The sequence below is a fragment of the Ambystoma mexicanum genome, chromosome 3q, assembly GCF_040938575.1.
Source record: "Ambystoma mexicanum isolate Mex_15411 chromosome 3q, UKY_AmexF1_1, whole genome shotgun sequence".
NCBI classification, from domain to species: domain Eukaryota; kingdom Metazoa; phylum Chordata; class Amphibia; order Caudata; family Ambystomatidae; genus Ambystoma; species Ambystoma mexicanum.
In genome coordinates this window covers 592512346-592525419 of record NC_090926.1, presented here as the reverse complement: position 1 = coordinate 592525419, position 13074 = coordinate 592512346, and the positions used below count along the sequence as shown (strand labels likewise).

The 13074-nt window shown below is 43.9% G+C and overlaps 1 protein-coding gene across 2 annotated transcripts in view; it reads right to left on the bottom strand.

Moving 5' to 3' along the window:
• The window catches only part of L3MBTL2 (L3MBTL histone methyl-lysine binding protein 2), a 1258415-nt gene extending 1248469 nt beyond the window's left edge, over nucleotides 1-9946 (bottom strand). For both annotated transcript variants that reach the window (XM_069654433.1, XM_069654434.1), the window contains exon 1: nucleotides 9859-9946. In XM_069654433.1, the coding sequence (XP_069510534.1) occupies nucleotides 9859-9888 (30 nt within the window). In that variant the 5' untranslated portion in view covers nucleotides 9889-9946. The remainder of the gene's footprint in view (nucleotides 1-9858) is intronic.
• Between the last annotated feature and the right edge of the window lie 3128 nt (nucleotides 9947-13074).

Sequence of the window (13074 nt, the reverse complement as noted above, 5' to 3'; positions counted from 1 at the left end):
ATTTCAATAAACATCTTTACTTGGATATAGGAATACCTTGTTTACGACTCTCATTTCTGACCCCTCACAGAATGCAGAAGAAATAAACGTGGGACGCCTTGATCAAAAACATGGTTGTTTGTTTCTCTCCCTTGCTCTCTCTCGCTTGCTTTTCTGTCAAAGTGCTTTTACTCTCCATTGGAGCCATTTGTTCACATTCGATTTTGGAGTCACATTCCTACCGTTATACCCCGGGATAACTGCAGGCTACAACGGAAGGCGCGTGTGGGAAAGAAAGGGCGTCACACAAAACAAAGAGTGATGAGTGTGACAGGAGAGGGTTGGGGGGGTGAAAAAGCACCTCTGGGGAGTGGGGAGGACCATGGGACTCGGAGGGGGCACTTGGTGAGGGACTGTGAGGGTGGTGAAGAGCTTCGGATTCTTTGAGCATTTTTGTATAACTACAGTTATACCTCTGGGTTTACACAGGTTATGGGTAGTTTAATGGCATAACTGCGGGCATCCGAAAAATGTTTTTAAAAATATGTGTCCATGTCCACGGCTGAAGGCCATGGCTAGTGAGCCCTAAAGAAACCTATTGGTGGAACATGCACCGTGGGTATGGCCAAAGGCCATAACTAGTGGGCACTAAGGAAACCTATTGGTTGAACATGAACGATGGGCATGGCGGAAGGTTATGGATAGTTGACCCTAAAGAAACATTCTGGTAGAACATGTCCACTGTCCATGGCCAAAGCCCATGGCTTGTGGGCCCTGACGAAACCTATTTGTGGAACATGCACAGTGGGCACGGCCAAAGGCCATGGCTAGTGGGTTTCGAAGACACCTATAGGTGAAACATCAGCAATGGTCAAATGTCATGGCTAGTGACGTTGAATAAACTATGGCATACCACAACCTTTGAAATTCACTGAAAAAACTTTAGTTAAGGAACAGTTAAGGTGATCAGATTTAATGCAACAAAACCCTTGAGCTGTGGTAAAGCGATGATCAGCTTACTCGGCATCCCCCGTTTTGCAAAGCCCATGGGCACATACATACAACTGCAACTGCATAAATTACAATAACGGAACCCATAGAAACACACGTTGGAAAACAAATTAGATTATGACAATGTGTGACATGTATGATAATAACATCCCGATTTACCGCATAAAGTGCCCATGCGGCAAGTTGTATGTGGGTGAAACAGGCTCATACCATTACTGCGACCATTTAACTGCGACCACCAAAAATGTAGACTTTTTTTATTTCTATCCCTTTCCACCCCATACATATGTGGGGGCATGGGAATATTATATAATGCATGCAGGGGGGGTGTCTCCGACTGCTTATATATGAGGTGAAAAGGGGGTCTGAATTTAAAAAAAGGTCGACCTTTTCGGTGGTCGCAGTTATTTGGTCACAGTAATCACATGGATCTGGTGAAAACACAAGGATGACAAAAAAAATTGGTGTACACAAAGGGGACATTAGGAACCGTAATCTCAAATCACAAGACATTTCTTGGAGATGGGCCACAAATGACAACTTCAATTTCAAATCATTGAGACCATACCACAACACTCAAGAGGAGACAGCAGCAAAAGAAGACTTTCACAACACAAAATCTTCTGGTTTTTCAAACTACCAACCATGTTCCTAGCTGGGATGAACGAAGAATGGTAATTGGAAAGCTTTTTATAACACACTCATGATTTATTCAATTTGTATTATTATTTTTAATTGTTTTATTAATTTTGTTGAATGATGGATTATGGTTGGGTGTTTCATGCTTTTTTCACTATTTCTCATAACTATTTCTTATTTTATTATTGTTGTATTGTTTATTGGTTTCTGGTTAATTTGTTAAGTGTTGGTGTTATTCTTTTAATTGTGTAGTTGCTGCAAATATTCATGTTGAAGGTAAATGCTAAACATACAACGCTGGAGCAAATCTTTAAACTAGGTCTTCACTCACATAAATGTGGCCATCCGCTCATAAAGGGAGTAAATTATAAAATTGAGGTAGTGTAGAAATCCATTAGGTGATATGGAGAATTGGTTGTGAGGCTACTAAATAGTTTACAAGGGGCCAGTAGATTGCACTTTAAATTTCTTATCACTGTATTTATGGTACGTATATGTTACCTTTAAAGATGGCTGCTGTGTTTTTGACACAGGAGACGGGGTTAAGTTGGGAACCCTTTTTCTATTTCTACTTGACTAACATGGTTGCACACCCAGAAATCATGACACAGTTTGGTTCAGGCGCCGTTCTGAGAAACGGGGCAGTTAAGGTTTCTAGGTAAGCGGTTGAGCAAACAAAGGGTGATTGAATACGAGCACTACATGTGATGTGATATAGTGATGGTGAAAGGGGTTGTTTCACGTGTGATTTGATAAGTGTAATGGTTGTAACTTTGGTGGAGCACAGAATTTGTTGCACAAAGAGATCACTTGCACGCGTATTCTTTGTAAACAAATTGACCGTGTATTACACAGGAGATTAATACTGCATAATGGTGGAATATGGAGTTATTTGCAAGTCACTGGATTTTGGAGATACACGGATCAGTGGCTTTATGGTAACTTGTGGATAAGGCTGGTTGGCAGCCAAAGTGTTAAATTCCCTATATAGACTGACATACAGAAGCAATGGGGCGTTATTATAGAGTGAGTCTTTTTTGTTTTTATCTTATACAGCTTCCTGAGGATGATCTTAATTGATTGAAACATGGGCATATTGTGGAAGTGAGGTTTAAACTAGCTGCCTGTAAGCATGAACAAAGCTGAATTCACACAACAATTGTGTAAGCTTTGCAAACAAGATATTAAAATAAAAACCAACACTGTTTGAACAACGTTTGTAATGTGTAGACCTTTTTGGAATATTGTGGGTGTCAGACATGTGCCCTATTTACCAACCGGCATTTGCTGAAACTGTATAGAGAGCATTACCATGCGGTAGCTTGCTGCATCTTGACAGGTTTCTCTCACAATGAACACATAAAGCAGAAGGTGCAGTGGCATAAACACCCTCTCACAAATGGAACAGATGAGCACCAACAGTGAGTTTCCTTTGAATATAAAGAAAGGGTACAACAGCAGTAACACGCTTTTTAACTCTTCACTCACACAAAGCAGGACAGCTTGAGTAAAAACTGTGCAAGCTTCCCCTACACAAACAGAAAAGGCGAATCAGGGCAACCCCAATGCAAGCTAGAACAGGTGGAAATCAGTGCAAGGTGTAAAGCCAGGGTAGAGAATTCCCACACAAAGCACCAATCAGGAATGTGTCTGTGTATCAGAAGCTCCTCTCGTATACAACAGGTGTAACATAGCCGTGGTAGTGCACACTCCACTCCTAATATAGAAAAGGCATTGCATGGATCTCAGTAGATCATGCTTTCCTCACATTGAACTGGAACATTGTGAGTCTCAACAATGCAAGATTACCACGCTTGGAACAGATACATTATAGATCATAACAGTAGACATTCCACTTGCATAGAGAAAGAACTGCATGGGATGTAGCAGTGCAAACACCCCCACATTGAAGAGGTACCTTAAGGGTCTCAACACAGCAGCGCAAACTACACTCATAACTGGAATATCATAGGCCTCAGGAGTCCAAATTACTGTCACAAAGACTATCACTGATACAGCAGTGGGAGAACCACCAACATAGAAAAGGACAGTTGATTGCCTCAGCAGTGCAAGATCCTCAAAGATAGAACTAATATATATATATATTTTTTTATTGAATATAGTTGAAATAAATCAACTTTTTCAATTATTACAATTTTAACAATCAATTCTAATAACAATGAAATATAAAGTGTTACATAAAAGGAATACACAACACAGTTTACAATTTCAATTACAGCAGCATGATATCACCAATAACATAAGCATATCCAAAAGATAGAACTAATATAACATTGATAGCACGTAGTTAAAAAAACACAGCCTTAATCAAATCACAAAAGCTTTGCATAGTAGGAATTCAGTAACCCATAAGGAAGGATAGTTCAGGGCAATGCGCTCGCCTAGGAAGCAATACTATTTGGAGCAACACAGGTTTGATCCCCGAGTCCACCCTTAGAAACCTCTGGGTATTAAGCGCGTTATAAATAACCAATTATATATTATACATAATTATTAAGAATTGAACCTTCGAAAACCAAATTATTTCTATACCAATTCCCAGCCACTCTACAACTGCTTCACTTCCTAAAACATGTTGCAGAAGGTTTTTAATCTAATTCCGGGCAATAGTCACTCAATAAGCCTCATTATTTCTCCCAATAAGCCGCATTATTCCTCCAAGGTCTGAACATTTGATCTTCTGTATATATTTACATTTTTTTAAACACATAAAACATAGCCAATTATACAGTAAAGTAAACATGAATTGTATTGTGTGCTTTGAGGTACAATAGAATTGTCTTTTAATGTTTAATCAAAGTACTAATTTCCTGGAACTACTATTACCTAATGGTATGCCAAAACTATGATACACAAGGACGCAATGCTAAATTCTATACCTAACCTCATGATCACATTTTGGCTGGACAGAGTTAATGATTTCGACCGGACAGTCTTTTTCAAGGCATTGGTTCTAAGTACTGAAGCTATTTCCCAAAATATCCTACGTTAGTGCTGATTTATGGTTGTCTTGTGTAAGCAAGATCTTGAGATAGAGAAAATAAGCAATGCAACATTCATTGATCCTTGAATACATGTTTTCTACTAAAGATATTAGCGCTCTTCTATTCTTTTAAAGTAGGATATCCTTATATCTAGGATTGTGGATCAAATGCATCCAAGCTGTTTCTGCGTGAAAAAAACTTCAATCAGCACTAGCATAGGATATTGCAGGAAATAGCTTCAGGACTTGGAACCGATGCCTTGAAAAAGATTTTCAGCTCGAAACACATGTCAACATTTTGTTTGAACTGTTCTATGACAATAAATAGGGCAGAACTATTATCTTTTGAAGATAATCTTTTTCTTGGACCACAAAAAGATTTATACACAACCATCAGGTTAACTCTGAGAAAAGCTATAGTGGACGCAAAAGCGCATCATTTGCGTTTTGTCAATAACTTGTGTGGTATTTGTGGTGTACCATAATGTGCCTGGTGCAGCCATAATAGTTTGAATTGTTTTCAAAAGGCGCAAGACAGACCTTGTCTTTTGTGGTTACTGTATCTTGTCACAATATTCAAATGTAACATATTCTTAATGTATGTATTAAAAAATATATAACTATCTGATGTTGGTTGTTTATGCCACTATACTTCTGTTTTATACAGAACCTTGTTTGATATAGATCTTTTTCTATTTTGTAATTAATACCACTACTGTAAAATTTAGGACAGGGGTGCGCAGTGGGCATAAGTGTGTATGATGAGCATTATTTTTTTTCATAATATTGGAGGGGACACACTTCAAGTTGCAAGCTAATAGCCAGCCAGTCACTTGGAGCCTCAATTCTATACATACACACAGCACACCATGTTCTTACTCGCCAAGAGGCAAATTTCACTAGCCAATGGCTAGTGGTGAGTGTAAATTGTGCGCCCTGATATTGGGACTGATAGAAATATTAATTAGTAGTAGTGGTACATTTGTATAGGCTATTCACATCAGTCCATCGTTATTGTAATGATGGATTTAGTGCATTTTCTAACAGGAGTACTGTTTCTTTGGGGCAGGCCACTTGGCCATTATGTGCACAAGCTACCCTTATAATATAATACTTTTGTGATATAATGTATAATATATTTTAGTAGCTCTGTAAGTGTAGTATGATGTATATAGTTCTATGCAAAGTGTAGGACGCTTAGAAATTTGGACTTTAGAAACATTTGTACCCATTCTCTGGCCTGATACTTTAAGACGGCCTACCTGTTTGCACTGCGATGTAGGCTTGATTCGGTTTGAATTCACATTGAAGATGGACTGCACTTGAAATGTTGCTGGCCTTATTTAATGACCATGGTTGACAATGCCTGTAAATACCTGTAACCAAGCACTCAGCAGAGACGTGTCAGGCAGCTGTATTGCCATGACACAATCAAATAATATATTTCAGACTCCAGTTGCGGGTACTTTAAACCAGAGTTTGGCTAACGTTGGTAATTAGGTTGTTTAAAATTTGGCGGGTTATGTAAGAAATTGTCATCTTAACTCGTAGCCCACACTGGAGATTGCCCCCACAATTGCATTTTTTATCTCATCGTTGATCCCAGCTGTGATCTCATGTATATACTCATGTACTAGCATGTATTTTGAGGAAAAGGGGGACCCTGGTCTCCATTCAGCTGCGGCTTTCCAGGATCCAGGTCAGGTAATAAATGGGTAAAACACGCCCGCATTCACAATAGACTTGTGCACTTTCCCAAATTAAGGCCTTCTCTTAGGTACAGGACAGTGAGTTTCTATTCTCAAAAGATCTTTGGTAGGTTTCAGTTTCAGTCATGAGGTTATGACCTACAAATATAGAGGTCGGTTTGTTGGGGAATGTTCCTAGACAACAGGGTGCAAAATTTGCACTAGCCACTAGCTAGTGATATTTCACTCTTGGGGTGTTAGAAATGGTGTGCTGTGTGTACGTATAGAATTGAGGTGGCAAGTGACTTTTTTATAGCTGGCTAGTAGCTTGCAACTTGAAAATGTTCACCCTGCGATGCCAGTAGTCATGTAGCTCTGTTGGTTGTCTTCCATGAGAATAAAGCTACCTAAAGTCTTTGTTACTATCCGAGAATGACCGGGTGAGCTCTGTTTTTACAACTATTGTCAGAAACGCATTTGATTCAATGACCCTGTTCAATTGACAGCCAAAAACAGCCTTACTATGGGCCTTATTACAAATTTGGTGGTAGCCTTGTTGGTAAAACCGGCAAGCTGCCGCCAAACTTGCAAATTTTACCGGCACCCGCGAATGGGCAATTACCGGGTCATTATGGCCCCGCTGGACCCAGTAATTGCCCATTTGCGGGTGCCAGGATAAAATGCTCCCCATTCCCATTTGAGCCCCATAGGGTTCAATGGGAAGGGGGAGGTTGGATGCACCGGCACCATTCGTGAATGGTGCCGGTGCATGCAACATGCTCTGCTCGTGGGTGCCGGTATGCCCGCCAGGTCAGACCTGGCAGGCGGGAAGGCACCCGCGAGCAGAACTTGTAGTTTGCTGGTCCGGTAACAACGGTACCAGCAAGCTTACCGGTACTGTTGTGACCGGACCGGCAAACTTGTAATGAGGCCCTATATCTTATCTTGGCAGTAGAGAAAATATAATTTACAGGTCAACCTATTCACCCACGCAATTATTTGCATTTTTGTGCACACGTTAGATGAAATATAAGATTATCCAAGGAAGTACGTGGTTGCCACAGCCAGTCTAAAACATGAAGAATAACAACCTGAATTTGAATTGATTCTATTATTTAAAGAGCATGTTGTATGACCTAAAGATGGATTCCAGGCCTTGTAGGCTTGTTCTGGTTTGTAAAATGCACCAACTGCAGGAAAAATCATCTTCACGCCCTGGGATGAATTCAGTTGTGAATAGATTTATCAGATTTGCAAATCAGCATTACCCTCCCATTCTTAGTTACCTGCAGATGTCTGTTTCCACAACCTCTAAAAAAAGGCTACACTCCTACTCACTGAATGATCTACACTTCCCGAAACTACATAGGGTTTCTAACTCAGGAAATACAGACAGTGGGCCTCATTACAAGTGTGGTGGTCCGGAATTATGTGTGGCAGTCGCACGGCACCCATTTCCGGACTGCCACACTACAACTCTGCGGGCGGGAGCCGTTGCGCCCGGGAGGTCTGACCCGCCGGTCGTAACCGCACCCACTCGCAGAGTTTTCACGGAAGCACCAGCACTGTTAGCAACGGTGCCAGTGCTTCAGTGTCCCCATTCCCATGGGGTCATATGGGGCTCCATCGGAATGGGGCCTAACATTTTTCAGCGCCTGACTTCCTGTTGCGCCGGGACTTCCCAGTGGCACCGGGAGGTCAGGCGCCGGAAAAGTGTTACGAGTCTGGTGACAACCCACCTGAAGCATCGGCAGGGTTTACTGCTGGACTCGTAATGAGGGTCAGTGTACCTTTTGGGCATTAAAGAGGGAAGTGCTCTAGCTCACTAAGATGGCTACACCCGCAGGTGCAAGAAATGATTGCGCTCCCAGGCACAAGAGACCCTAGGATTCACAAGTGCTCTGACCTCTAAAGTTTCCCGTGGCCATTCCTGAGAAGGCCAGCTATTCCAGTTTTTGCTCGGAATTCTGGGAATTGTTGTGCTCCTAAATTTCAAATGAGAAAGAAAAACCTACAAGGCCCAGAGCAAGTAGGACTACATGGCCACCAGAAAGTTCAGAGCTCTGAGGACTATAGATGGCAGCAGTCCCACTCACTAAGATGGTAGGCAATTACACAAGGTTTAGTGCTTTAAATGGGCCGGCTCTATCCAGCCCCCAGTACCTGCACTTCTAAAGTTTGAAGAGGGTACCGGTACTCAATAGATTTCCACCCTGCCCGATTTTCAGCCCTCCCAACTCAGCGTTCACCCTTTTTATTGTGAAACTTCAAAGAGCAGGGACGCACAACTGCTGTCCCAGAGCCTTGTGTCGTCGGTCGATAGCCACGGCACCCGGATAAGGACTATTGTCCTTTTAAAAGGGTGAATAGGGGGTTCAAAATAGACAGGGCCTAGGGGGCATAACATTCCATGCTGTGTAAAATAACGACTCCAGCAGGTGACATTACCACGTGTTGCATTTTATTTAATTGTGAATACAGTTTTTAAACCCCATTTCTTTCACTGTGAAAACAGTTTTGAAAAGTAACACTCTTTTGTAGGCGTTTATCGTCGTCTTCTAGGCAGGATGAGTAAAATAAAGCTATAATCCTATTTTTGCTCGGCATGTTTCTAAAAACTATCTGTATGAGAATCTAAGAGTTTATTGGTCACTTTTCTTTTTCAGCACCCTAATTTCCCTAGATCAGTTATAAGAATGGCATTTGTTGTCTTTTCAGACACTCCTTTCTCTGAAAGTCTACCAACTTTTATTCATCACAATATTGGTGCGAAAACAGGGCAACATCAGTCGGTGATTGATGGGCATCTTTAAGAGAGGACTGCATTAAGCCGACAGAATCAAATAATTTCAAGTGTATGTCTTAAAAGTAAACGATTATACTGAGCTTTCCAATGGAATTACGGATTGTAATGTTTCAGTGGGTAGCAGGGTCCTATGGCACAATCTTCATAAAAGAAAAGGGGCGGGGCATACACAGCGTGAAAGAGAAGGTGAAAATATAATTTAGAGCACCAATATGGCTGCATTCCAACTCCACAACATACAGCAGTGTTGCCAAACGCTAGAGCGATGCAACACATATTTCTGAACTAAGCCCACCGCAGCGGGTTGTATCACACAGGCGTGTGTTTTCATTATTTGCACTCTGGTAATAAGACTAGGGGTCAAAGAATAGAACGAAAAACGAATGGGATGCTCTAAATCCTGGTGGGTTCAGTTGACCGCTACACACAAACCCAGGCGGATGAATTGTTAAGGACTCTATTTGGACCACTCCGTATTAAAAATTGGTAATTTCTAAAAATTAAAAAAGTTACAGGCATAGTATTCGCTCAGATCACTCTAAACACCATAGGAAAGCTACACACAAATACACGTGTGTCTGTGGACAGTATTCTCCGCCCCCATTCCTCTCTGCCAATAGTTGACACCCGCCCACACTTATCCCCATGGCTGTCCCTTCAACTCCTCTACACACGATTACTCCCCAGTCTTTACTTTTTCTCCCTTCATTTTCAATGCCCCTGCCCCTCACCCCTTCGGTAGCCCCCTCCATGGAGCTCATGGGGTCTGCACTGTACTCGTCCTCCGAAACGATGATAGCAAGCAACTACTGCAGTTAGAGAAACGGCCCTAACAACGTGTACTCGTCACGTGACATTCACGTTTCGTTCCATTCAACGTGGGTCCTACCCTGCGATCATGCTGTGCTCTGAAGACTGAAACAGTGACGTCCTGGCAGGTGGCGCGCCAATATGCCAATATATATATCCGTGCCACCCCGTTCCATTCGGGAGATGCTGATCCTGTTTTAGTTTTACCATGGCATTGGGGGTGGGGCTGCGGAGGGGAGTTAAGGCCCGTTTGCCTTTTGCTGACCTTCCCCCCGTAACTGAAGATTCGAGTCTTAGCCCTGCTGGATCCAGTAGCAGAGCCAGTCACACTCCAACATTGAAGACAGAAGGCAGTACTCCTTGACGCTCAGCCAGGCGAAGCAATAGGAAAAGGACAATACAGCAACAGCCTGCCAAACATCTCAACCCTGAGAGCAGGGCATAGCTCTCAACTCACACGCTTTTGGCGGGTGTCACCCGCCTTGTGAAGGGCTGACTCACCCCCAAGCATCCTGCAAGCCCATTCATTCCAATGAGCGTCTCACCCGCCAAAAACAAAATCGGGTGATTACACCCGCCTTTGTGTCACAAATGGTTGAGAGCTATGGAGCAGGGTGTAAAACTTTATTAAAAGTCAAGAGAAGAAAAGTAGACGAGGACAGAAGTCTGCCCTGCCCAGATCAAAATGTGATGGTTGGATGAGCCCCGGGACACCTGTGGGAAGGCCTTTCCCCCAGTACCTTAAATGAGGAACACAGACACAGGACTCTTCGTCTCAGGCTCCCAGTGCACAATGCCGTGTTGCAGGACCGCCCCCTTTATTTCAATACATGCGCGACGGCAGAACATTGCCATCGCACCATGTGACATTATCACATTCCTCCTTTTTCATAACAAAAACTGAACAGAACTTTTCAGAAATAGTGAATGTCAACATGACAGACTTCAACATAGTAACATACCAAACAGTGATGGGCCCAACGTGGGCAATAGTAGGTGACTTGGTCCTTTCAGGCCTGGTCGCCCATTATGTAGTCTCAGAATCGCACTGGGCATTTCCTGCCCTTTGGCGGGGCATCTTTCTCCTGCCGGTGCCTCCCTGGCCTCTCCTTCAGTTCCTCCTGGTGTGGGTTCTGCATCTTTCACGCTCTCTTCAGGTGTTCGCTCGATGCTGGTGGTTCGGGCCGGGGAACCACATTCTCTCAGCCCCTCTCTCCCTCTGAATTTTTGAAAGAAACTAGAGTTCTGAGCCACTGTCGCTCTCTGGTTGGTGGCAGTCACCATAGAGTCTTTGACTTGGACTACTCCCATGGGAGAGGGCTCGTAAGTGAGGGATAACTTCTCTTTGGGATGACGGTTTCACACCAGTACAGTGTCACCCACCCCTATGTCCGGTGGTTTAAGGTGTCGTTGAATGTTTTCTCCCTCATTACGAGTTCTTCGGTCTTCCAACATCTTGTCATCATCAATGATACCTGGCAGCCGACCTTCCGCCTCCGGGAGAAGACCTTGTGGGCATCTCCGGAAGAGTGCTTCTGCTGGGGGCACCCCTGTAGATTGGTGAGGGGTGGCTCTGTACTCGCTTAGGAACTGATAAAGAGTTCTCCTTAGCTCGTTTCCCTGGCCTTGGGCTATGCAGAACACTTTATTTAGTGTTTGCATAAAGCGTTCAGCCTCCGCATTGGCCCGAGGCCATCCTGGTGTCACTCTCCTGTGTGCGATTCCCCAGTCCACCATGAAAACCAAAGTTTCCCCCAAGAAATGGTGGTCCATTGTCCGAGCAGATAACTCTGGGGAAGCCATGTGTAGCAAATAGTTTCTCCATGACCTGTATGATATGCTCATATGAGGTGGACTCCACCAGCTCGATCTCTGGGTATCTGGACCATTGGTCTATCATTACGAGGAAGTACATCCCTCTTCCTGTGGACCCGAAGTCGACGTGGACAACGTCCCATGGTTGGTCACTCCTGGGCATGGACTCAATCCTTGGCTCTCTGTTGGCTGGGGCGGTAGCTTGACTCCAAACACAGTTGGCAATGTGGCCATCTACTTTTGCTTCCAAACCCGGGAACCAGACCTTTGGTCCTAGTCGTGCTTTAGCAGTTCCCTGGTGGCTGCAGTGTGCCAACTCCAGTACTCTTTAACCAGTGCGTGCAGAATCACTATCTGGTGGCCTTGTAGTGACAATCCGTCATCCGTTGCCAACAGTTCATGCCTGACTTGCCACAGCTGCTGCAGATCTTGCTGTGTCTCTTGACTTCTTCGAGCGATATTAGATAGAACAGTTCTCCACTCATCACTGACCATGGCCGCCTGGATTACCTGAAAGCACTCATCCTCTCTCGAGGTGTCCGCCACTTCCTCAGTGGTAAGAGCCACAGGTTTTGTTGCTCCCACCACCAGACGAACATGTTCTTCGACATCCACAGGTGCCGTTTCCTCTTGTTCCCCACCGCTTCTCAGGTGTTGCGATAAGTAGTCCACGGGATTGTGGGCTCCTGGTCTGTAGGTCAGCACCACCCCATACTCAATCAGGGCCAGCATCCAACGTTCAATTCTGGGGGGTGGCTTGGACGATGACCCCGCCATGATAGGGAGTAACGGTTTATGATCAGTTACTACCGTGACAGGTTTCCCCAGTATGTATATCCGAAAGTGCCGGCATCCCCATAGGCCAGCCAACGCTTCCCTCTCTATCTGGGAGTATCATTGTTCCATGTTGGTGAGTGCCTTGCTGGCATAGGCAATTGGCCTCATCTGTCCTTGAGCATCTGGCTGTGAGAGAACTGCTCCTACTCCGACTGGACTGGTGTCTACAATGATTTCAGACTCCCTCCTCGGGTCAGAGAATTCCATTGATTCTTTCCCTGTGAGTGCCTTTTTCAAGGTCTGAAAGGCTTTTTGTTATTTGTCGGACCACTCCCAGGCTTTGTCTTTCCTTGTCAGCATCCAGAGGGGTTCGGAGAGGGTCGCCAGATTGGGTATGAATTTACCACAGTAGGTCACCATCCCTAGGAAGCTCTTGACCTCTGACACGTTCCCTGGTGGTTTTGCCTCCTGGGTATCTGATCTTTTGCGTTTGTGGGGAGATTCCTTTCTGGTGAAAGACAAAACCAAATAACTCAATGCTGTCC